The 26,776-nt window shown below is 37.8% G+C and overlaps 1 protein-coding gene across 16 annotated transcripts in view; it reads left to right on the plus strand.

Annotated features, from left to right (window-relative positions):
* The window catches only part of IMMP2L (inner mitochondrial membrane peptidase subunit 2), a 1,024,913-nt gene that overhangs the window by 750,033 nt on the left and 248,104 nt on the right, over positions 1-26,776 (plus strand). The window contains exon 5 of one of the 16 annotated variants that reach the window (XM_064289812.1): positions 10,755-25,493. The exons of the other annotated variants lie outside the window; for them this stretch is intronic. Coding sequence (XP_064145882.1) covers positions 10,755-10,833 — 79 coding nt within the window. The 3' untranslated portion in view covers positions 10,834-25,493. Of the gene's footprint in view, positions 1-10,754; positions 25,494-26,776 lie in introns of those variants that run through there. 16 annotated transcript variants of the gene reach the window in all.

Consider the following 26,776-nt stretch of genomic DNA (forward strand, 5'->3'; position numbering starts at 1 on the left):
ATTTCCCTTCATCACTGTGCTTCAGGAAGGCCCCAGAAAGGGGCTGCGGTGCTGTCCACTTTCTGCATATCACAAAAAACCATCTGTAAACCAGGCTCAAGTTTTCTCTTTCTCAGGCAACTGATCATTAGTAACTCCCTATGAGGTCATAGGTGCAGACTGGTAGAAGGAAGGTAACGTGACAGGAGTGGGAACCGTGGGCGTTTGGGCCACTTCCTCATGTAACTTACTTGTGCCTTCAGGTCCTGGTCAAACCTGATGTGATATATGCTACTTCCTTTTAATGATGGAGTGCTTCTGTGCACGTCTGAATTTATGACTCTGTGGGTCAGACAACCCCTAGTTCGTGATGGGCAGCTTAGGTCACATGGAGCCTTGGTGGCTCATAGTTAAACGTTCAGTCTCTGCTAAGGCCCAGTAACAAGCAAAAGCCATTTCTCAAAAGGAGAGTAGTTATCTGCAGAGAATGGCAGAGCTTTGCTCCAAAATCCTAACGGTCTGTGCTGTGATTCACCAATAGGGGCTTAGGCAATGAATAAGGAAGACCAAAGAAGAATTGATGCACTTGAATTATGGTTCTGGCAAAGAACACAGAATATACCATTTGCCAGAAGAACAAACAAATCTGTCTTAGAAGTACAGCCAGAATGCTTCTTAAAAGGGAGAATGGTGAGACTTTGTCTTATGTACTTTGAACATATTATCAGGAGGAAAGAGTCCTTGGAGAAGAAGATCATGCTTTGTATAGTAGAGGGTCAGCAAAAAAGACAAAGACCCTCAATGAGATGGATCGACACAGTGGCTGCAACAATGGGCTCAAATGTAGCAACGATTATGAGGATGGCGCAGAACTAGGCAGTGTTTGTCCTGTTGTACATAGGGTGGCTATAAGTTGGAACTGACTCAAGGACACCTAACAACAACATATGCTTAAATGCATTAATGTAATTATAAGATTTTCAAACCATTACTTTAATCATAGCTGAAAAAGCCTCTTTTTGCTCGAGTTAAACAAAAGGATCACAGGCACTTTTCCTTCAAAAGACCATCAAAGAATATGAAGATTTCTGAGACCATCAGGAGTTTTTCCAGTCACAATAGCTGGAAATAAAGGAAGATTTAGAAGCCAATTATGCTGAGCAACATAAATTGTATGGCCTGTTGTTTTGTGGTAGTTCAGTTGAAAGGCTGTGTAGCCCTAATGCTGTCATCAACAGCGTATTCCTGAAAATGGGATGTTTCTCCCAGTAGTTTTCTGGATAAAATGAAACGGTTTTACTTATGCTGGAGATGAGAAACATATAAACCACTGTTCTGAGATATGCATTCAACCTAAAAGAATGTCTTCCCTCTAGGTCCTGATTTCCATTTTAAAGACAGTATTATCACTGATTAAGCTGAACATAACTCTCCATAGTAGATTCCCTCTGTCATGATGAATGAATGTCAACAGTGATGTCAGGCCAGCTTCCTTCATGGAGCACATTGTCAGCATGTGATGTGGTAATGATTAAAACACTCCTTATAAGTACATTAGTTATAAAGACTTTCTAAATTCTTTCATTTTGTTTCCTGAGCTATCTAATAATTAAAATATCAACTTGTGGGTTTTTTATTTCTTCCCCCATAACACCTGAGGTATTTACTGATAGTCAGGTAAGTTACCTCAGGGTGCCAGTTTTCTGTATGAAGGCTGCTGAGTGGGCCAACACATCTTAAGTCATTTACTGTGTTTATTTCATAACTAATTTACTAAAATAGAATAGTATTCCTTTGTATAAGTGGATCACAGAATTTCAAAGGTCAAGTTCAGTTTACTGATGTCATAGAGAAGAAAATTGAGGCCCGGAAAAGTTATTTGACTTACCTAGTTTACAATAAAAAAAAAAAAAAAAAAAATTTTTTTTTTTTTTTAGTTTACATAGCTAATCAATGAATGAAAACTCAGCTTATTTAACCCTTAGTCTAGCTTCATTAGGTTATTCTTATTGGAAATCTGTAGACTTAAGTGCAGTTGTCCTTCTGCTGGGTGGGTAGATGGTTGAATTAGAAGAGTTCTAAAAATGCTTTTATTTCTGAGATTCTATAATTTTGTGATTTCTGATGAATAAACACTAAGTATGGATTATACATGTTTTAAATTGTATTTATATTTATCTGTAAATACATGAGTCCTTGAATGGCACAAATGGTTAAGTGCTTGACCACTAACCAAAAGGTTGGCAGTTTGAACCCACTTAGGGGCACCTTGGAAGAAAGACCTTATGATCTGCTTCTGAAAGGTCACATCTTTGAAAACCCTATGGAGTGTAGTTCTAGTCTTCAACACATAGGGTTGCCATAGGTCGGAATCAACTCAACAGCAACTGGTTTGGCTTTGGTTTTATATAACTACATAAATATATTATTTTAACTTTTTTAGACTCTAGACTCAGGAAAAGCAATTTGCATGTGAAATAATCTAACATTCGGCTCCTCATTCTGTCTCACTCTACTATCTCATCAGTAGGAGCTGGATATTATATTTTAAGGGTATTCTTCCTCTTAGGTGCCCATTAGAAAAAATTCCATTTTCTTTTTAATCAAAACTCCATCAATGCTTACCTAGTACAAATGTGTAAACTGTAAATTAGTATACTTATATGAATTAGTTTTTGAGAGACTGTATTTCTTGTTTCGTTCGAGAAAGATGTTTATTGGAAACATATTTTCAGTGAAGAAATGTGTTTCTTGATTCATTATTTCCGAGTCCTGGCTCAGAAAAAGTGGTCGTCCTATAGTCCCTTATCAAGGCTCCCATAGTGTTTTGTGTATCCCTTTTAGCTGTGTTAGTTTTATTACTAAAAGCCTGCCTGCCTACTCAACTAAACTGACTTCCTCAGCTAGAAGGCATTTTGAGGTCATTGTTTTTATACCCCTCCCTCCCTTCTAGTGCAGCATCGGTAGAATTCTCACCTCCTGACCAATGCAGCTCATGCACAGCTACCACCCGTCTATCTTAGAGACTCGCTTTTTGCTATGACACCAAGTAAGTTTTCAGGAGTGCTTCCACACTGAGATGGACTATTAAGAAAGGCCTGAGCATCTACTTCAGAAAATCAGCCGTTCAAAACTTTATCAATCACAAGGGTAGAATCCGCAACCAATCATTGGGATAGCTTAGAACTGGGCAATGTTTTTTCTGTTGTGCATGAGGTCACTATGAGTTGGGGGCTGACTTGATGGCAGCTAATGACAACAACAGCGACACTTCTATCCACAGATTCAAAAAAACAAACCAAACCCAACCAAACCAAACCCGTTGCCGCTGAGTTGATTCCAACTTATAACAAACTTATGAGACAGAGTAGAACTGCCCCATAGGGTTTCCAAGGAGCAGCTAGTCGATTTAAACTGAGGACTTTTCGGTTAGCAGCGGTAGCTCTTACCCAAATGTGTGCTGAATCACGCATTGATAATCCTGTCTTTTAAGGAGTGTGATTGTTGTTAGTTGCTGTAGAGTGAGCTCCGACTCACAGGGACCTTATGTATAACAGAAGGAAACTTTACCTGGTCCTGTACCATTTCTATGATTTTTGATATGTTTGAGCCCATTATTGAGGCTATTGTGTCAATCCATCTTGTGGATCTTGTTAAATTGTTTTGCAAAGTGCTTGATAGATGATAATATGAAAACTGGGAGTTCAGAAGCCAGGAAGAGCTGAACTGGTATGCAAAATAGAGGAAGAAGAGTGCTGAGGGTGGAGTGAATCTAGAGGGAGGTTGTAAGGAGAATGGGAGGGAAAGCTTCTAGAGACCTTTGGATTAAAGAAGGCACTCATAACAGAAGACAAAGCCAAGTTTTTCAACAAGTCTTTTAAATTCAAATGCTTGAAGTATGTGAATTTCTTGTAGAAACCAGCTGGGGCTTTGTTTGCATTCTTGTTGAAACTTAGACAGTATTCACAGAAGGATGACTCAGAGTCAGAGGTACCTTGAGAGCACAAAAAGTCTCATCTGCCAACACATGGTATAAAGTATAAAATGGGCTTTACACCTTGTTGCTGGGTGGAAGCTCCAGGTTCTGCTCGGTGTGACTTTTTATAGCCAATAAACAAGTGGCTGAGGTGGGAGGGAAGAAAAGTGCCTTTATTTTGTTGCACAAGGAAAGGAGCATTTGGAACTACTACCTCCAATACTGCTTGAAGGCAGCTTGGAGAGGTGGGCTTTTACAGAGGGCAAACAAGGAAATGCAAATTCATCATGAACTTTCAGGACTGACCTTCACACAGGTGGTCAGAGCTAGGGATGATTAGACGTTTTCTTTAGACAAGGGTTCAGTTCTCTGGGATGGAGGAAGAGATTGATTTTCCTTCATTATCGTGGTAAGCCTTCACCCAGAGGCGGGGTGTTTATATGTATTTTTAACTTAATGAGCGAATAGGTTACTTGAAGTGTTAAGATGGCATAGAAAACCTGCTAAATCCAGTTGAGTCTGGCTATGGCAGTTCCGTGGTTATCTCGTCAAGGATAATTTCTGAAGAATGTGCAGCCTGTTTTCCTCGGGCGTAGGAGGATAAGCCAGAGTGGGTGTCTCTTAGAAGGGTTCGGCTCTGAGACTATCTGCCTCACCTTCACAAATGACAAATTGGTGGTCTGAGCCAAACTGAACTAGGTTTGCAAAAGTGAACTCCTTCTTCCCACCCACCATTGCTACCCCTAGTTCTATGTGGTTAAACCATGTAAAATTTATTTTGTGGGTCAAAAATGGTCAAACATAAGCAATTTTATAATATCTGGGTTAGAATGACTAGAATAATTCAACACAGCCTTACCATTAAGGCTCAGAGCATGTGAGTCACTCCTAGAATTTAGAGCACCCTGAGCCTGTCTTCAGATATATAAACTGTTTCAACGGGTGTCACTTACACTTCCAGCTTCTTCGTCCCCTAACCATGCAATCCGAAGTGTAAGTAAGCGCAGCAGCCCATTTCTCTAATACTATATCCACAGCCTGAGCAAGGACCTTTATCTATGGTCATGTTATACCCTACCTCATTTCTGTCTTTGCTTTTTGGGTTGCTTCATCAGTAATAAGGAAAAAGTCTGAGGAGGGAGAATCTGTACTTTCCCTTCTGAGGCCAAGGCTCGCCTTACAAATAGTTAGGATCCAAGGGCCTTGCCCATGGGGTAGGATTTGAAGGAGGATTGGAAACATCTCCCAACACAACAGACATATAGCCTGACATCTTAACATCAAAGAATAGTGTAGAGGGAAGCGGAAGACTTTTTTTTTTTTAATAAATTTTCACTAGTCCTGTGTTGGAAACCTTGGTGGCATGGTGGTTAAGTGCTACGGCTGCTAACCAAGAGGCCGGCAGTTCGAATCCACCAGGCGCTCCTTGGAAACTCTATCAGGCAATTTTACTCTGTCCTGTAGGGTCGCTATGAGTCGGAATCGGCTCGACGGCAGTGGGTTTGGTTTTTTTGTTTTTTCGTCCTGTGTTAAAAGAACACATACTTTTTATAAAAGCCTCTTATAATTACTGTCTTCTAATATCAAAATAGAGCATAGTTCCGTTCAATTAATTCTCTACTATGTATCTACCGTATTTGAAGAACGTGCCTGGGAGTGGAGAGAGGAATACATATGGAGCAGGGAGAGTTTCTGTAAAGGAGGTGGAAATTATCCAAAGACAAACCTCATGGACTTAACAGCTTCCTTGAGGCTATCCGTCTGGAGAGCTTCTAAATATGCCATCCTTCATCCACAAGGTGTGTACCAGAGAACCCAGTGTTTAGTTGATGCCTCACAACTGTCCTTCAATCTATGGGCATCTGGTTATCAAGTTCAAATTCATTCAGGTGCCATCCCCACCAGTCCCTTCCTCCTGGTCTATTTCTCTCTGTACCATACTCTGAAAATGAAGGAGCAAGGCTGTCAAATGTGTTGAATCTTTTACTATACATGATAAAGTTAATATAGCTGCCGTTTCCACACACGTTTTATTTGTGATTATGTTTCAAATAAGCACAGTAACAGCAGTCTGAAAAACCCTGTGGCAAAACTGAGGAGAGTTAGAGCTCTTCACTGATGTAATATTCTGAAATAACATTTTCGCTGGTTTGCCTTATTACTGAGGGTGTGTATGGTAATATATCATGCCAGAAAATTCTGTTGCATTAGCCAGAAAGGAAACAGGAAACTTTTTACACTATTCTTCCAATTATCTCTTTCATCCTCACAGCATAATTCTGAGTTTAGATTCCCATAGAGAGGACTGCAGTATTAAAAGTATGTGTTTAAGGAAAATGCAGGTGACATATCTTCCCTTTTTTTGGTAAGGCAAAAAATATTAAATATTTTTTCAAATATCACCTGAATATATAAAAACTGTATTCATCACACTCAGAAAGTAGGTTCTGAAGCATCAATTTCAGAAAGAGTTCAAGCACATAAGACTTCTGATGTGATTCATTCATTTTTTCATTCGTTCAGGAAATTGTTAATAAGCCCTTACTATGTAAAAAAAAAATTTTTTTTTTAATGTAACTAAAAAAAAAAAATTTTTTTTTTTTTTTTTTTACGTAACTGGCATTGTTCTAGGAAATGTGGATAAACTGATAAGAGTCCCTGTTCTCATGAGCCTATATCCAACTGTGGTCTGAGGAGGTGATTACCAAGAATAAGACATAAAGCATATCACACACAGTAAATAAATCAATGATAGTAGTAAGTACTATGAAGAAATTGAAGAGGGTTCTGTGAAACACTGACGGGTCAGTGGGGAAGGAGTATGTGAGGGTTTAGGTAGTTAGGGAAGGTGGCCTAAAACCTGAATAATAGACATGTGAATAATATCCTGTGAAGATATGGAGTCTATCTATTCAAGATAGAGGGAACAGCAAGGCCTTAAGATGCTAATGAACTTGATGCTTATGAGGAAAGGAAAGGAGAGCCCAGGTAGAGTATCAAGTGGAGAGTCCTGGGAGATGAGTCCAAAGAACAAGGTCGGATCAGACCATGTAAAACCTGTGGGCCAAGGCAAAGCTTACACTTCATTTTAAGAGAGTCAGAAGCCACTGAAGGGATCTGATCAACATGTTTAAATGATCATTCAGGCTGGCATGTAGCCCACTTAAGGGGAAAGGACAAGAACAGAAGCAGGGAGCTAGGGGGTTATAATAACCCAGGCAAAACCTGATGTTGACTTGGGCCAGGGTAATGGAATGGATGTGTAAAGAAACCACAGTAGATGGATTCCAGAAGTGTTTTGAAGATCAAGTCGGAGATTTGGGCAAGTTTAGATGCAGGGGTTGAGGGAAAGAAAGGGATCAAAAGTGACTTCAGATTTCTGTCTAAGCAACCAGATAAATGGTAGAGACGTTTATTGAGATGGGAAAGATGGGTCAGGTAAGACCAACTCAGGCAAGACCAACTCAGGCAGGAATAAGGGTCAGCTGGAATGAGATGTAAGTTACCTAAACATTACATTCAATAAGGGTTACTTTTGCTGATGCTCATGATATTCCCTTCTCAGGGATTAGTCTCATGCCTTCATTTCCATGAGAGCCCTATGTGTTCAAGCCAGGAAAGTCCCTGATATTCTTCTCTGTCCCCATGGAAACATTTGGAAGTTTCCTGGACAATATATAGAACTTAGTAAAGTGTATTTCTTTTGTATCTCAACCGGGGCTCTTAGCCTAGTCCTGATGCTCGACTTTGTATCATCCCCTTGCCTGACTGTGCCCTCCCTAAGCAAAGCACCCCATCTTTTATCCCCTCACCCCAGTCATTGTCTGGACCATTATAACCCTAATGCCTGTCCTCACTCCCCTACAATATTGCATTTTACATTTATTAAATTTCAGGTACCTTATAAGGGTCCTAAGAAAGTATTTTGAGTTTGCACAATTTGGACCATGGAAGGTATTTTGGGAGCACACAGTTTATAGTTGATGCAACCATTGTGTATTGATCATTTTTATGAATAACTCTGTGCTGGACACTAAAGAAGAGCTTTTAAATTGCTGTAAGCGTAGCTGTTAACTCTTCATGAACTTAGAGTATAATTGAGGATATAAAACATGTTCAATGAAATAACTAAATAATAATATTAGGCAATTAAGCTCGGTGGAAGCCATCAAGTTAATCATCCAGTATGGTATGATTACTTACTTTGGTATGATTTTAGTGATATGCTGGTAAATTTAATCTCCTTTTAGAACTTTAAACTTTACTGGTAATACAAATTATTAGTGTTAAGATTAAGCACCTTGGCCTTTATGTCAAAGTTGAAGCCCTTACTGTGCCATTTCCCGGCTATGTGACCCTGGGCAAGTTTTTTAACTATTCCAACCTCATTGTCCTCAGTAAAATAGGAATAACAGCAAAACCTATACTTAGTCCAGGAGGCAGTCTTTCAAATAGAACAAGGGAATACTGCATGGCTTAAAGTCAGGAAATTGTGTGTCAAGTTTGAATCCTTTCACCATACTTATTCAGTCTATATCCTGAGCAAATAATCTGAGAAGTTAGACTATATAAAGGAGAATGGGGCATCAGGATTGGAGGAAGATTCATTAATAACCTGTAATATGCAGATAACACAGCCTTGCTTGCTGAAAGTGAAGAGGACTTGAAGCACTTGATGAAGATCAAAGACTACAGCCTTCAGTATGGATTATACCTCAACATAAAAAAAACTTTACAACTGGACTAATAACCAAATTAAATGATCAATGGAGAAAAGATTGATGTTGTCAAGGATTTCATTTTACTTGGATCCACAATCAACGCCCATGGAAGCAGCAGTCAAGAAATCAAAGGACACATTGCATTGGGCAAATCTGTTGCGAAATCTCTTTAAAATGCTGAAAAGCAAAGATGTCACTTTAAGGACTAAGGTTCACCTGACTGTTTTCAAGTGCCTCATAGGCATGTGAAAGCTGGACAATGAATAAGGAAGACTGAAGAAGAATTGATGCTTTTGAATTATGGTGTTGGTAAAGAATATTGAATATACTATGAACTGCCAGAAGAACAAACAAATCCGTCATGGAAGAAGTATAGCCAGAATGCTCATTAGAAGCAAGGATGGTGAGACTTCATCTCACATAATTTGGACATGTCGTCAGGAAGGATCAGTCCCTGAAAAAGGACATCATGCTTGGTAAAGTAGAGGGTCAGTAAAAAAGAGAAAGACCCTCAACAAGATGGATTGACACAGTGTCTGCAATAATGGGCTCAAGCATAACAATGATTGTGAGCATAGTACAGGACCAGGCAGTGTTTTGTTCTGTTGTACATAGATCACTATGAATTGGAATCAACTTGACAGCACCTAACAACAACAACAAGACCTATGTGGTTTAGTTGCCATGGATTCGTCTCCAACTCATGGTGACCCCATGTGTGTCAGAGTAGAAATACACTCTATAGGATTTTCAATGTCTGATTTTTCAGAAGCATTTCACCAGGTCTGTCTTCCAAGGTGCGTCTAGGTGGACAAACCTCCAACATATTGGTTAGCAACCAAGTGCAAGGAGGGACCAATTCCTAGAGAATGACATCATGCTTGGAAAAGTAGAGGGTCAGCAAAAAAGAAGAAGACCTCCAATGACATGAAATGACACACTGACTGCAACAATGAGCTCAAACATACCTACTATTGTGAGGATGGCTCAGGACCGGGTAGTGTTTCATTCTCTTATACCTAGGGTTGATATGAGTCGGAGCCAACTCCACGGCACTTAACAACAACAACAACCTATATGGTTGGTGCGACAATTGCGTGAAAAAATTGTCTAACACATGGCAAGAACTCAGTAAGCATACTTTCCTCCTTCACATCTTCTTCCTCCTTTTTTCTATTATCATTAGCATTTGCTGGCATGACTGGTATAAGTAATGAATTTCCTAGTACAGGCTGCCTTGAAGATGGGCCAATCCCTGGAGCAGCTCAGTTTGGGAAAAAAGATGGTAACCAATGTTTTTCTATTGTCCAAGACCATGCCACAAAGAAGAGGATGACCTTGATAGAATAAGGTAAAAGAAGCAGGAAATCTGGAAGGAATCTGGTTGGTTGGAAAGCAGGTTACCATTTTTCCAAATAATTGTCCCACAGAAGCAAAGGAAGTTAAAGATTTCAGCATAATGATGAAGTTTTATTGTTGTACCATGTGGAAGCACCTTGGAACTGTGTACTGACTTAACAGGGTTTCTGATTCACACTTCTCAGTCTTAAGTATAATGAAGTGATTAAGAGCGGTATACTCATTAGCTGCAGAACTGATTACTTTTCTGAGCTAAAACTAAATCTGCTATCAAGGCTATGATGAATTTGTCTCCTAACAGACTACTATTTAAGAGCAGTTATCTTTTCCCGTTTACCACCTCCTTTTGTGGTCATTCTCTTATTGGGAACTAGAAGAAATTCGCAACTCAAACATTTCATAACGTTCCTCTTTGTAAATGGCACCTTGTCTGTCACTTCTTCATCAGTGAAGAATCAGACAGCAAGTGACTCATTCTTCATTTGTTAATGAAAAACCTTTTTGTTATTTAATCATTTGGAGACAGTCACGGGTAGTTATTTAGCTTTGCAGATTCTTATAAGTCATGAGCCTGCTTAGGCAGAAGCTGTCGAGTAGCTTGTTGAATTATGCAAAGTTAGGTTCAAAAAGTCAACCTTGATTTACAGCTGTTGCGTGAACAATTCAGTGCAGGCTCAGTGAAGCACATTATCTGGAAATAATGCTCTCTACTTTTACAGAAACCACCTAAACAGAAAGAGACTTCGTTCTACAAGATTAACGCACAAGTTCTTTATGAATTGGGAAGCACTCTACTGATATAAAATGAACTTCATGTGCAACATTCCTGTGACCGTGGGTGGACCTATCTCGAAGATGATCAGGAGTTCCTGTTGATGCCTTAGATTATAAATGGTGTAACTTTCTCAACAACTACCTGTCTGTCAGTATGTCTTACTGTGGTGGCTCGTGTGTTGCTGTGATGCTGGAAGCTATACCACTGGTATTTCAAATACCAGCAGTGTCACCCAGGATGGACATGTTTCAGGGGAGCTTCCAAACTAAGAAAGACTGGGAAGAAAGATTTATTGACCTACTTCTGGAAATTAGCTAAGGAAACCCTTATGCATCACAACAGAATATTGTCTGACTTTCTTGGTTTGGATACGTCATCTGGAGGGATCATTCACTGGAGGGAGACATCGTGTTTGTTGACGTAGAGGGCCAGTGAGGGTTAGGGAGACCCTCTAAGATATATCAGCGAAATAGCCGCAGCAATGGATTTGAACATGCTGACAACTGTGAGGATGATGCAGGAGTGGGCAGCGTTGTGTTCTGTTGTACGTAAGATTGCCGTGAGTTGGAGGTGGCTTGATGATAGCTATCTCTTTATCTATCTTTACCTTCTCAAAATGGAGAGGAAGTATCTTATTTAACCCTGTGCCTTGCTTCATGGGTTTCCATATTTTGTCAATTATGATGAGGAGAGTAACTTCATTAACCATTAAATCCTGCGAGCATTAAATGCCAGCCGTCCTAGAGATACAAAGAAGTACAAGATATGGTCCTTAAGAAGAATTCCCAAGGCTTTGTTCTCCTTCCACATTCACTCTTTATAGACAAATGGCTTTGCTAAATCAGGGGGCTGTGTATGGATGAGGCAATAGATATGCTTAAACCTGGTTTTTATTCAGCTCTTTTCTGACTTCCCGTTTATAAGCAGAGTAACTTTGCTTCTGCCCCCAGGTGATGTGAACTTTCTGCCATTTCTTTTAAAAGCAAACTGACAAGGAAGGAGACAATGCTGGGCTAGTGACCTGAATAATGCGTCCAAAAGTACAAACTATACTATTGAAAGGGAGTAGAAAATTGTGGATTGATCTAGAACATCTGTGTATTCAGACCGTCCGATACAGCTGAAGGACAACAGCACCAGAAGTCTATGTCAGGTCACTACGTAATGTGGCTTTGCTTGCTACATGTTTCAGGGCAGAACCCAGCCACTGGCTTCAGTACAAAGGAGAGACAGTTGTCCCTTAATAGGTTGTCTAGCTTACCTGCCCTGGGGTTTAGGGCAGGTGATCATACCCAGCAAGGGAACTATGGCAGAAGCCCAGTTACATGGATGAGGCCCACACAGTTACAAGCAGGTGGCAGGTAAGGGGGTAGGGGGACAGGCAGACACACTACAGTCTCCTGAAGTGCACAGGAAGAATCTCAGTTCTCAGGTGATTACCTCTACTGTGTGCTTTTTGCCCCAACTACCTCTCTCTCAGGAACCAGGGGAAGCTGACCTGCCTTCAGGGGGCTTGAATTCTGAGGCTAAGAAGTCCTGAGGAAGGCAGCATTGCCTGAGAAGACCTGAAGAAGGCAGACTGTAGAGCAATTGCTAATGTATAGCGTCCCTGTTAATGATTTAGAATGTTAAAATCCAGTGTAGTATCAGACATGCTCAGTAAGAATATCCCCAAAAGGCACGTGATGGGAGTGCCAGTTATGCCACGAGGGTACCTATTTCTGTATGCATTTTGTGTGCACTTCCTTCTGATTCTTTAGCTCCCTGTGTGTCTCTGTGAGAATTCATCTTTCTGTCAGTGTGTATGTGAATGTGTGTGTTCACAAAATATTTTTTTATCGTCTTCATTTTCCTTGTCTCTGTAGCTTTGTCAACCTCTGATTTTTTTTTTGTTCTCATCTTTTTACTTTATTCCTTAATTAGCCAGACACAGTACAAAGCTGAAAGATTACATATGTAGATGTAGCTATAAATATAAACAAACATGTGTATGGGTATATACATATATCCACACATACACTTACATAGAGAGCCCTGGTGGTGCAGTGATTAAGAGCTCAGCTGCTACCGAAAGGTCAGCAGTTTGAATCCACCAGCTGCTTCTTGGAAACCCTATGGGGCAGCTCTACTCTGTCCTATAGGGTCACTATGAGTCAGGGTCGACTCAACAGCAATGGGTTTAAATACAGTCAATGTATTTAAATACCGACAATGGGTTTGGTTTTTTGTTTTTTACACTTTTATATATGTGTGCATGTGTATATGTATACACAAACATTTTTTAAAATATATTTTGGATCAGAAGTGTTTGTTCCTTTCTCTTAAATTGAAAAACAGAAGAGTATTTTATTTCTCTGTTTTTCAAAATATTAAAATACAGTAAAAGAATTTTGTGATTATGTTGAATTCACCTGTATAATCCAGGATACTCTCCTTATCTTGAAGTCAGTTGATTAACAATCTTAATTCCCCTTTATTGTGCAATCTAACATATTCACAGATTCCAAGTATTAGGATGTGAACATATTTGGGGACTATTATTCTGCCTACCACTCAAGACTAACTACATTTATTATAGTCATGAATCTGTGATTAAGGCAGACCTTGTTGGGGACAGGTCACCACTGCACCACCTGGTGTCATCTGGTATAGCTTGAAGGCTAGGAGCTGATTTTATCTGAAGGTTTGTGCAATCAAATATTTGGCAATTGATACTGAGAAGACTCAAAAAGCTGGGGCTAGAACAGCTAGAACTCGCTGAGCATTTCCAGAGAAGTTTCAGATAGTAGACAGATAGACAGAAAGCTAAATACTTGTGTGAACTGTTACCCTGTCACACGTCAGACTCAATTAGATAAACTTGCTACCAAATGAGGAAGTGAGCAGAATGTTACTTCAAAGTCCAAAGGGGAGTAGGCTTTTAATTCTTCTGTGTATCCATGGGGGACTGTTCCTGGGCAAGTATGAATGTGGGTTTCTGTTGCCAATCACTGGAAATAAGGCTACAGTGTAAAAAACACCTGTGATACATTGGGATATAGCTCTCTCTTATTAACCTAAGTCCTGGGAAATCAGTTTCAATCTGTCGTAAAGGAATATTTAAATAAAGACTCTAACAATGTTGTGATAAGAAGCAATATTCTAATTTAAAAATGAGATCTTTTGATTCCCAATTTAGATCAAATTGAGAATGTGTTGACAATATATTTCAGTTATTGAGCAATAATGAACTGTGACCAAAACATTTAAGTGTAAGATTTATTTCATGGGCTGTACTTTATGAAAAAGTAATGCTTAAATATAGCAGGCTCAGTGAACTATTTTAAAATGCTCTATTATTTAAAGGGTAGACTCTCCTGGATAACATATATGTTAATATTAGCACACAAACTATATATCTGTATTAAAGCTTCCTTTCAGGTAAAATCTGCTATATTCAAAAGTTCATCTTGGATGATCATTTCTTTTTCTTGTTTTCATATTAATGACGCTGAAAGCATATGTACTTTGTCTTTAAAGAGAAAAGAAAATTTGCAGGGTAAGTGACCTTATGGAATGCTTTATTTTAATTAATCTTCAAAATAGTGCTTTTTAACAAGAAATTATCTTTTTCCTGAGCTTATATAAAAAAAAAAATTTTTTTTTTATGGTCAAGCAATGGAAGTTTTCTCTAATAAGAGCTACTTATTCTTGAGAATAAGATTAAGAATAATAAGAGTTATATTCACTATTTCTTTATGCTTGAAAGTTGATTGGAGATCAATAAATGACTCACAGTTTATGTCTTCCTTTCCTTTATTGTAGTCAAGGAACCAAAGCTCAAAAAAGCTGATTACTGGTTGTGTGGAGTGGTACCGGAGCCCATGGGCTTGTGCCTGGGGCCTCAACACTGGCAGAGTCACCATAACAACCTCCCCAGGCTAGCTTCTTCACAGGCGGAGATTTGGAATGGTGAATAGCCTTGAAACAAATAATCTAATCGTTGAGTGTTATGGTGGGGCAAATCAGGAAATCGATTAGATGCTACTAGTTTCCAATTTTTATCTTGTTATACATAAAATGAAGGTCTTGACAATCAATCTAATGAGAAAATATTACACCCAGAATTTAGTGAGAAACCAAACAGTTTGCCTATACTAGACATCTGAAGAGGCAGCCTCCTATTTGCACACTGAGTGGTTGAAAAATTCTTCATAATTCTAAGTTCTCTTTGCAGTACAGAAAGCAGAACAGCGTTAAACCAGGGTCTTTTGGACTTCTGTGGTACTCTTAGATTAAATGAAAACAAGAAAAAATATTTTAAACCTTTAAACATTTATAATGGGTTTGAAGAATTAAATTTCAAATTTTCTTTTGTGGAAATGGATATGTCAAGTGGTTTTAGATGGCTCAAGTAAATTAGACAAAAATAAAATTTCTAAAATAGTATGTCAAATTAAAACAAGCCCCAAATTGATTGGGGGTTCTATATCTTGTGTACGTGTTTCTAGTGTTGTTGTTAGATGCTGTTGAGTCGATTCTGACTCATAGTGACCCTGTGTACAACAGAACAAAACACTGCCCAGTCCTGCGCCATCCTCACAATTGTTGCTATGTTTGAGCCCATTGTTGTAGCCACTGTGTCAGTCCATCTCATTAAGGGTCTTTCTCTTTTTTGCTGACTCTGTACCAAGCATGATGCCCTTCTCCAGAGACGTGTCCAAAGTACGTGTAATGAAGTCTCACCATCCTCGCTTCCAGGGAGCACTCTGGCTCTATTTCTTCCAAGACAGACTTGTTCATTCTTCTGGCAGTCCATGGTATACTCAATATTCTTTGCCAACACTGTAATTCAAAAGCATTAATTCTTCAATCTTCCTTATTCATTGTCCAGCTTTCCCATGCATAGAAGTTGGTTGAAAATACCATGGCTTACATGAGGAGCATCTTAGTCCTCAAAATGATATTTTTGCTTTTCAATGCTTTAAAGAGGTCTTTTACAGCAGATATTCCCAATGCAGTATGTCGTTTGATTTCTCGACTCCTGCTTCCATGTGGATTGGTTGTGAATCCAAACAAAATGAAATCCTTGACAACTTCAGTCTTTTCTCCATTTAACATGAGGTTGCTTATTGGTCCAGATGTGAGGATTTTTATTTTCCTTTATGTTGAGGTATAATCCACACTGAAGGCTGTAGTCTTTAATCTTCATCAGCAAGCACTTCAAGTCTTCTTGGCTTTCAGCAACCAAGGTTGTGTTATCTGCATATCACAGGTTGTTAATGAGTGTTCCTCCAATTCTGAAGCCACGTTCTTCTTCACATAATCCAACTTCTTATATTATTTGCTCAGCATACAGATTGAATAAGTATGGTGAAAGGATACAAACCTTACACACACCTTCCCTTATTTTAAAGCACGTATTATCCCCTTGTTATATTCTAACAATTGCCTCTTGGTCTATGTACAGGTTCCATGTGAGCATGATTAAGTTTTCTGGAATTCTTTACAATGTTGTGCATAATTTGTTATGTTCCACACAGTCAAATGCCTTTGCGTAGTCAATAAAACACAGGTAAACATATTTCTGGTATTCTCTGTTTTCAGCCAAGATCCATCTGACATCAGCAATGACATCCCTTATTCCAAGTCCTCTTCTGAGTCCAGCTTGACTTTCTGACAGTTCCCTGTGGATATATTGTTGCAATTGTTTTTTAATTATCTTCAGAAAAATTTTACTTGCATGAGATGTTAATGATATTGGTAGATAATTTCCACATTCTGTTGGATGACCTTTCTTTGAAATGGGCACAGATAAGGATCTCTTCTAGTTGGTTGGCCAGGTAGTGTATTATTTAAATATAATTAATGAAACCCTATCATCTATTTTTACCTCCAAGGCCCTTTGGATCTAATATATATATTTGCAAACATTTTATTTTTTTTTTTTGTACAAGGATCTATGAAAGATTTAAAGCATTGCTTTTATGCCTGATGTTTGCATACTTCTTTCAGTTTACAAACGTTACCATATGTATTATCTCCTGAGCACTAGGTCTTCCAACAACTTCCTAAATAGGTAACAATTATTCCACAATCTTATAAATGCTTTTCTTTTCAAAGCAAAGCAGAATTATTATTTTCATAGTATTTGGACACTGTGAATGTTGTATGAAAGTGGTAGAAATGCTAATGTACTGAAGCTTATTCTTATTTTACTGAAGCAAATATTGAAGCTATTAATTTTTTATTTTCTAGCTAATGAACCAAATCTGTAGTAACTTGATATACTACGAATGGTACAATTGCCTTGCAGTACACTGACGCTGGAAATGACACTATGAGAAAAGATATTTTTTGACTAATGCCAAGGACTGTGGAGAATTATTAAAAAGTGGCTCCCTGGCCAGTTCTGTTGGAGTTGTCTACTGTTAACTTCTAGGAAAGATGGACTATCCTCCTTGTGCCAGAGCAATTTATACTTCCAGTTTTCATGTAAATGTCAAAATAATGTTCCTTGTGGTGTGCCATGGGCAGTTAAGCACATTTGTTATTCCAAGATCCAAGCTTCCACGTTACTGAATAAATGAAAATATAATGTGATTCCATCCAAGTGCTGCCAATCTGAAAAGGAGGGCAGAAGACAAAGTAAGCAGGGGCATGTCATTCCAGGCATTTCCATGCCTGGTGTAGTTTTCTAGCATTTTACAGTTTAACTGCCTCATGCAGTTTACAGTGAAGCCCTTCCAAGGGAGAATAGTCTACAGAAAAGCGTCCTGGCCTCTGCTGGCTAACTGGAAAAGAGATAATGTTGAAAAGTAATGAGGTTGCACAGAGGTGCTTGTGCCAAATTGCTTCTTGCTCCAATGTGAGACAATAGAGGGACTCATTTTCCTAACAGATAAGGGCCACAGCATGGAAGTCTGCAGCAACTACTCCCTGACTAGAACAGGTTACTTATACAGGCTACTCTCTTCTGAAACCTCACTAGATAGACTGAGTCTTCTATCCACAGGTTTGGAACCACCTCTGGTTTAAAATAATAGTGGAGAGTAGAGAGTGAAATTGTGAAAAATCTATTTTGTGCATCTACTATGTGTCACATTTCATCCAAGGTTATATGATGAGTTATTGTTGTTGTTAGTTGTGGTTGAGTCAGTTCTGACTTGTAGCGATCCCACGTGTGCAGAGTAAAATTGCTCCATAGGATTGTTAATGCTGTGACCTTTTGAATACAGATCACCAGGCCTGTCTTCAGAGGCACCTCCGAGTGGGTTTGAATTGCCAATCTTTTGGCTAGTAGTCGAGGGCTTAACCGTTTGTGCCACCCAAGGACTTGTTACACAATGAATAACATGTAAGATGAAAACATATAAATTCACATTGAACACAGTTTATACCACTTAAATATTTCAAGGCCCTCTGGGGCAGTTATAAAAAAAAAGAGTCTTAAGCATGAATGTCTCATTTAAGAAGCTGTCAGTTCTAATTTCTATCCTTTTTCTCTCTCAAATAACTCTTCTTTCAGTAAATTGAAAGCAAACCAAAAAAAAGGTAAGATCCTGTAAGAAATAAAAGGTGTTAACGGAAATACTGGGGAAATCTCACTAAAGCCTATGATTTAGTTAACAATATTAACTGAGCGATATGAATTTCTTGGTTTAATAATTGTACTATGGTTATGTAAGAAGTTACCATTAGGGACAGCTGGGGGAAAGATATATGGAAACTCTCTCTACTGTTTTTGTAACTTTTCTGTAAGTCTAAAATTATCTCAAAATATTTTTTTAAAACAAATCAGACCAGTTTATGGGGGAAAGAGGTCAGGGAAGTAGAAAGGGAATAAGTAAGTACGATAATGACTAGTTGAACATACCCCGTGATGAGAATTGTTTTTTGAAACCCTACAAGTGTAATGAGATATAGAAGTTTAGGAAAGTAAATTATATAAAAGTACTATTTCAAAAATGTGTTGTCCTTGTTAGGTGCCATAGCAACCCTATGTACAATAGAATGAAACACTGTCTGTTCCTTTGCCAACATCACAATTGTTGCTATGCTTGAGCCTAATGTTGCAGCCACTGTTGTCAGTCCATCTCATTGAGGGTCTTCCTCTTTTTCGCTGACCCTCTACTTTATTTACCAAGCGTGACGTCCTTCTTCAGAGACTGGTCCCTCCTAATAAAATGTCCAAAGTATGTGAGATGAAGTCTCGCCATCCTTGCTTCTAGTGAGCATCCTGGTTGTACTTCTTCCAAGGCAGATTTGTTTGTTCTTCTGGCAGTCCCTAGTATATTCGATATTCTCCACCGACACCTTAATTTAAAGGTATCAATTCTTCGATCTTTCTTATTCATTATCCAGGTTTTGCACATTCCTTCTGAAAAAAGAAAAAGGCCAAATTACTTCCAAAAACTTAAAAGAAATATCTCTTTAATGGCCTTTCTATTTCAAATGTCAGAAAACATTTCTTAATTCTCCAGAATAAATCAGCTGCCCTGTCCTCTGTAGATTCCAAAGGTTCCATATATCACCGTGTAGCACTTAGAACATTGTACTATGTCCCTAACACAGGGCTACACCCTCAAAGGTAAGAACCTATTTTTGTTTATCTTCCCTAATGCCTTAGCTCATAGTGGATACTCATAGAATCTTTTTCAAAGAATCAGTGAATTTGTGGAACAAAATGTGTACATTATAAAACTTCTTTGTAAATGCACCTTTGGTTCAATTTCCTCTTCAGAGTAAAGAAAATGAGGAACCACCTTGTAACAAGCCTTGACCAAAACATTTCCCTCGTGCTTGAAAATATGCCATCACTGCTCCATAGAAGTACATGTAAAGGATCCTAAAAACAAGTGGAATCCCTATGAGAAAATCCTTGGTTAGCATATGTTGTTGTTGTTAGTTGACATGGAGTTGGCCCTCAACTCATGGCAACCCCATGCACAATGGAAAGAGATGCTACCAGGTCTGACACCATCCCCATGATCAATTGTGAATCAAACCATTGTGATCCATAAGGTTTTTACTGACTACTGACTGATTTTTGGAAGTAGATCGCCAGGCCTTGCTTCCTGGTCTGTCTTCATCTAGATGCTCTGCTGAAACCTGTTTGGCATCATAGCTGCACACAGTCCACCAATGAAAGATGGGTAATGGCTGGCATGACATGCTTTGGCTCAATGTATTTGTTGGTTCTGCTCTTTCTAAATTCCACTTGTGATTTCTAATGTTAAAATCCTGGTTACTTCAGGGTTTGGGCTAGGTGAATGTATCTTAACCACATTTTGCACCCCAACCAGTTTTTGTCTCTTACTGCTCATTTCTGTGAATCATAATAGGGCAAGTCAATCAAAAATTAATTATAGGAAGCAGTTTGTCAACTTAAACAGTCTATTTAAAGTAGTGAAATAAGTTACATTTGAAGGTAAATGTACTGTAAAGGGAAGGGAAAGTCATGCAAAAATCAGAATATGGGGATGGATTGTCCTCGAAAGGCCCTGAATTGTTTTTGGCTTCATCAAAACATCTTGTTCATGGTTGGTATGCACAGTGGAAGCTGCTGTTTGAAGGTTATTAATTTTGACCTAGATTTTATTGGTGTTTGCTCTAATCTACTCAGTTATCTTTTGGAGTTTTTATGTGTTTCTGGGAAAGATGAACCACCAACTTCTATTGGAATATTGGGTAGTTGTAAAGATTTGATAAAATGCTAGTTGATAATAATGAAAAACTGAGTCACTATTTTGATAAAAAATTATTTATTTACCTATTCTTTTTGAAATTATTAGAGCCATTCTTTTTAATGAAAAGAGGAGTGAATAAGGAAGAACTCTAGGAAGAGGAACGTAACAACAAGAATCCTATTTCTTTGGTATTTCTATAGCTGAACATCTTAGACAAGGGGATTACAGTGAAAGGCACCACATTTTAGGATTGTAGGCTTGAGAATAGCTATCAGATGTCATAAGTACTTCCTTCACCTAATTCTAACTCTAAATGCAAATGACCCAGGAAAGGAAATAGCCTCCATTTTCTGAAATAACATCTAAATGATAAGAATTTATGACTATCTTGGGAAAACTTTCATAATACGTTTTTTGAGACACCTGATGTCTGCACACTCTTTGGCTGTATTATAAAACATCAGTAACTACAACAGATAGGAAGTGAGAAAAATGTCTGAGGGAGAGACTTGTATGTTGAACACTGAGATGTATAGTTACTTAAGAAAAAGGGCCCCAGATAAAAGGAATATGTGCAGAGTACTGGGAGCAGGACATGCTGGTGTTTGCTGCAATTCATGCTGTACTTCAATTCTAAAAATAATTGCAAGATACATGTAACTTGGTAGTATCATCTTAAAAAGCAAGTGTAAGAGATGATTAAACTTTAGTATAGCAGACATACACTCACTTGATGAATGCCAGGTACCACAAATAAGCTTTGAAACCTATTAACTGGCCCTCTAGGAAGACATTTGAGAGAGGGAGGGTTGCAGAACTAAGTAAAGAAGGCCTTCTTTCTTGATGAAGACTAGACCAGGAAGTCCTCTCCCCAGTCACAGATGACTAAAGTAAAAACAACTCAGATTCTATAAGAAGTTATTATAATATAAGGAAACGCCATCAATGTCTTAAAGAATCAGAGGAAGATCGTATTCTTAAAAGTATTTTTGGAAGAATTAGAAGAATTATCTTTGATAACAACGCCTTGGTATGCTTTTAGCTACAAGTAGTCACAACAACAAAAGTCCCAGTTCAACCTACTTTAATAGTAAGGAACTTTATATCTTACTCAGAAATAAATTTAAAAAACCAGCATCTCCGGCATGGGTTAATTCAATAGATTGACAGTATTATCAAGGACCAACATTGTTTCCATCCCTCTGCTCTGCCATTCTGATATATGTCTCATCCTCCAGCTAAATCTCTTATGAGCACAGATGGTTGCAGCAGCTCTTTGCATCACATCCTCACAACAATGTCTACAGGAAGCAATAGCACTTCTTCTTCTTTTTTTTTTCCAAAAGATTGAGAAACCCTTTCCCAGAGGTCCCTTATACTTTCCTCATGTCTCATTCACCAATGTTGGCCAAGCAAAGTACGTAGAACCATCCTGATGATGGTTTTGATAGATTATTATTTGCCTCTACTAGCTGGCAATGAAATCTACCTCCATGCACCACAGAGCTAGGTGGAAAAGTATGCATTCTGACAAATAAGGAATTTAGTAGAAAAATGTACAAGTCCTGTTTCCTCTCTCTATCTCTCTCACACACATAAACTTGTTTTATTTTCATCATAGTATTTATCGCTCTCCACTATTTTTCTGTTTATTTATTGTCTGACCTAACTATATGCTGCCTACAAGAAGCCCATTATAAATATAAGGACATAGATGGATTGAAAGTAAAAGGATGGAAAAGGATTATACCAGGCAAATACTAACCAAAAGAAAGCTGAGAAGCTATATTAATATCAGACAAAGCAGATTCTAGAGTAAGGAATACTATCAGGGATAAAGAGGGGCATTGCATAATGATAAAGTAATCAATCATTTACAAGGACACAACAGTCCTAAATATGTATGCACCTAATAACAGGATTCAAAATACATAAATAAAACTGACAAAACTGAAAGAAGGAAAAGACAAACCTATAATTATTATTGTAGACTTAAATGGCCTTGTTTCAGTATTTGATAGAGCAAGTAGACAGAACATCAGTAAGAATATATAAAATCTAAACACCACTATCAACCAAGTTGGCAAAATTGCTGTTTATAAACTACTTCGCTCAGTAACAGTGGAATACACCCTCTTCTCAAGTGCACATGAAACATTATCCAAGATAGACCATTTTTTCTGGGCCATAAGACAATCCTTAACAATTTAGAATAATAGAAATAATACAATTATGTTCCTAGACCATACTGGAATTAAACAAGAAATCAATAACAGAAAGATAGTTAGGAATCCCAACATATTTGGAAATTAACTAGCATACTTCTAAATTATATATAGGTCAAAAATAAAGTCTCCTGGGAAATTTAAAATCCTTCTAATTGAATGAAATGAAAATATAACATATAGAAATGTGTGAGATCAAGCTAAAGCCGTGCATAGAGGGAAAACTGTAGCATTAAATGTGTATATTAGAAAAGAAGAAAGGCCTTAACTCAGAAATCTCAGCTTCCATTTTAAGAAAGTGGAGAAGGATGATCAAACTCAATTCAAAGCAAGCAGAAGGAAGGAAATAATAAAGGTAAGAGCAAAATCATTGCAATTGAAAATAAGAAAAAATAGGCAGAAAAATCGATGAAACAAAAGCCTGGTCCTCATCAGCGGTGAAGTGGATAGTTGTGAGTGGAGCAGATATCTGGGAGAGTTAAGACATATTGTAGGAATGGGTTGAGTTTTATTTAAATAACAACAAAAAAAAAAAATCAGAAGATCACAGCAGTCACCTAATAATTTCTTGACACATTTCTTCATATTCTAAATCTGATAGGATTTTAGTTATATGATTAAAGTTGTTCCTTCTGCCCATATATTTGTAAAGTTTTCATTAATTGCTCACATGCTATCCATTTGTGGATTTTAAAGCTTTTATTCACTAGGCAACTGCTCATTTTCTTTTAAGTTGTTTATGTTTTTAATAGATGATACATTAACATGGTTCAGAAATTTTTAAAAAATTGTGTACTGTAGAAGATATCTTCCCACCTTGCTTCCCATCTCCCTGTTCTCCCTTCTTCCTGAAACTTTTTAAATGTGTGTTATGGATCGAATTGTGTCCTACAAAAATGTGTGTCAAGTTGGGTAGGCCATGATTCCCAGTATTGTGTGATTGTCCACCATTTTGTCACCTGGTGTGATTTTCCTATGTGTTGTAAATCCAGCCTGTATGATGTGAGGCAGAATTAGAGGCAGTTACGTTAACGAGGCAGGACTCAATCTACAAGATTAGGTTGTGTTTTAAGTCAGTCTCTTTTGAGATATAAAAGAGAGAAGCAAACAGAGAGACGTGGGGACCTCATACCACCAAGAAACAAGAACCAGGAGAATAGCGCATCCTTTGAACCTGGGGTCCCTGTGTTGAGAAGCTCCTCAATCAAGGAAGATTGCTGACAAGGACCTTCCCCAAGAGCCCACAGAGAGGGAAAGCCTTTCCCCGGAGCTGGCATCCTGAATTTGGACTTCCAGCCACCTAGACTGTGAGAGAATAAATTTCTCTTTGTTAAAGCAGTTCACGTGCATTATTTCTGTTAAATAGCAACACTAGATGACTAAGAAAACGTGTATTCAAGAAAAGAAGGATTAATTTACTTTATACTCTTCATTCTTACCTAGTATTTTTAATGAGGGAGCATCAACTGGATTCAGACTGAGTTGGGTTTGAATTCTAGTTCTCAGTTTCTTCATCTATGATATAAATTATTAATAATGCCATCTTCATAATGTTGTTAGGAGGATTAAGAAGAAGACTAAAAAATTATCACATAGACTGGGCTCAGTGAGAGTAATTATTGTCATTATTCAGTCTTTGAAAGAATGGAAGGGGAATGAAAAAGAAAAAAATGTTTTATTAGTTTCTTAGGGCTTTTGTAGCAAACTACCACACCCTCCCAAAAACACCCTAGGTAGCTGAAAACAACAGAAATGTTATTCTCTCACAGTTCTGGAGGGGCTCTGGGGGAGATTCTGTTCCTTGTCTCTTCCTTTCTAGCATTCCTGGGCTGCTAGCGTTCCTGGGCTTATGGCTGTATCACTCTGATCTCTGTCTCTGTGTGTCTTCTCTTCTCCATGTGTCTCTGCTTTGTGTGTCTCTTGTAAGGACACTTGTCACTGGATTTAGGGCCCAAACTGACAGTCCAGGATGATCTCTTCACAAGATCTTTAGCTTAATTACATCAGCAAAGACCCTTTCTCAATGAGTCACCTTCACATGTTCTGCGGATTAGGACATGGACATTTGGCGGGGTAGGGGGAGCATTCAGTCCACTACAAATATCTCTTTGTGAATTATGTTGTGATGATCTGTTGACAGAAAATGTGTTTTTGAGAACCATGATATAAACCATGATATTACAAATATATGAGTTGTTTTGGCATTTTATTTTATAGCAATATCAGACATTGTGAAAGCATACTGGAGACATATAAAATAACCAAATTTGTGGTAATAAAAACAGCCACATACTAAGAAATGCATTATTTTTGTACTACAATTGCCACTCTTTGGTTCTATACACGTCCTTGTGTGAAGAGCTAGAAACAACATAGTGTTAAAGAAAGAAAAAAAAAATGCATTGATGGATTTCAATCCCTTTTGATAATAGGAACTTGAATTGGCTTGTCACTTTTTCAAGGCTTCGCTTTTACTCTCTGTTGTAAATTCCGTATCCCAATGGTGTCCCACCTCTTTTATATAATAGTAGAATGGCTTATCCATTCTATAATAGCACAAAAGAGTTGGAAGATTAGAGGCAGCAGTTGTATTTTTGCTTTATCTTTTGGAACAGAAAAACTAGAGAAAATGTTAAATTTTTGTTTGAAATCTATATGATTCTGCTTCAAAAAATCAGCATCCCTAAGAGAAAAAAATCTTGATTGTGCTATAAGTGTTCAGAGATGCCCATTATTCCACAGCTTAAGTTTATTATAATTTTTGTCATTCACTTATCATCGAATGCTTATGCTGTCTATAATTTTTTTTTTTTTTTTGCTATTACAAATAAAGTTGCTGTGGTCATTCTCAAACACAAGTCCTTATGCAGTTTTGCAATTGTTTCTGTTAGACAGAATCCCAAATTTTCTGGGTCAAAAGAGTCATATACATTTTAAAATCTGGTAAGTACAGCCAAATTGACTACTTAAAAAAAAAAAAGGAACCAGTTGACTCAGTCTTATTTTATTTACAATGTGTCGGAGAGTTTTTGTCTTTGATTTTTTTTTTGTGTGTGTGCATTTTAAATGATACTGGAAAAGCATGTATAGGTAATGGCTAGACTGATGCTTTTAGAAAATAGAAACCAAACCCATATTTTCAGCAGTGCATGTACTATAGCAAGTCTTCCTTTTTTAAGAACTATTACCTTCCAGAAGGAGAAATTTCACAATGTCTTTACTGTGATTTCAGTAGAGGAAATTATTTTGATACATATTCACTATCCCATCAAACGCCTGAAATAAGTACATGAATTTTCCAGGAAATCTTGAATAGAAATTGAAGGATCAGACAAGTTAAAGTAGATAGCAGTAGTAGTTGTTTCTTTCTTCCTTGACAAATGTGGGTGAAGCTGGAGAAAATATTTTGTGTTTGTGTTGCCAGAGGCAGAGAATAGGAGTATTGCTGTCAAGGTGGGGGAGCAGAACATTCGCAGTTCTGTTCATTAGCAGAATCCTGGAGGATTTTTCCCAACTCCTCTCTCAGCCTCTTGTAGCCAGCTGTCCATGGAGACAACTTGGTTTTTTAGTAATTCTTAGCAATGACATGTCTGGGCGTGAATCACTTTATTTGTACAGTTTCTGATGTACTGTTTATACTGCAATAAGTCATTTATTTCTTATTCTTCTGTTTTCATGTCCATGAAGATAGACTCATTTCCACGTAATTGAAATTAGAGCATGACTGCTAAACTAAAGTTTGCTAAGTGCTTAAAAACTCTCAGAGAGAAAGGCAATTTTAGCATAAATTAATGGTTTTTGATTTACACTTTAGAATGTATTTTTAATTTCACTTTTGAAACTGAATGTGAGTTCATACATTTTTATAACTTCTGTCTTTTAGATTTAAATCTTAAAGTTACCTTAGGAAAATGGTTGTGAGAAAGCTTGCAGTTCTTGGTGAAATCATTTCTTTTTCTGTGGATTTCTGTATATTCTAATTTTGGTTTCCAGTTGTTCATATTTACCACCTGTCTTGAACAGTAAAAAGTATTCAAAGATATCTTTTCAATTTATACACGGAATCATTGATG

Source organism: Loxodonta africana, chromosome 8, assembly GCF_030014295.1.
Source record: "Loxodonta africana isolate mLoxAfr1 chromosome 8, mLoxAfr1.hap2, whole genome shotgun sequence".
Classification (NCBI taxonomy): Eukaryota; Metazoa; Chordata; class Mammalia; order Proboscidea; family Elephantidae; genus Loxodonta; species Loxodonta africana.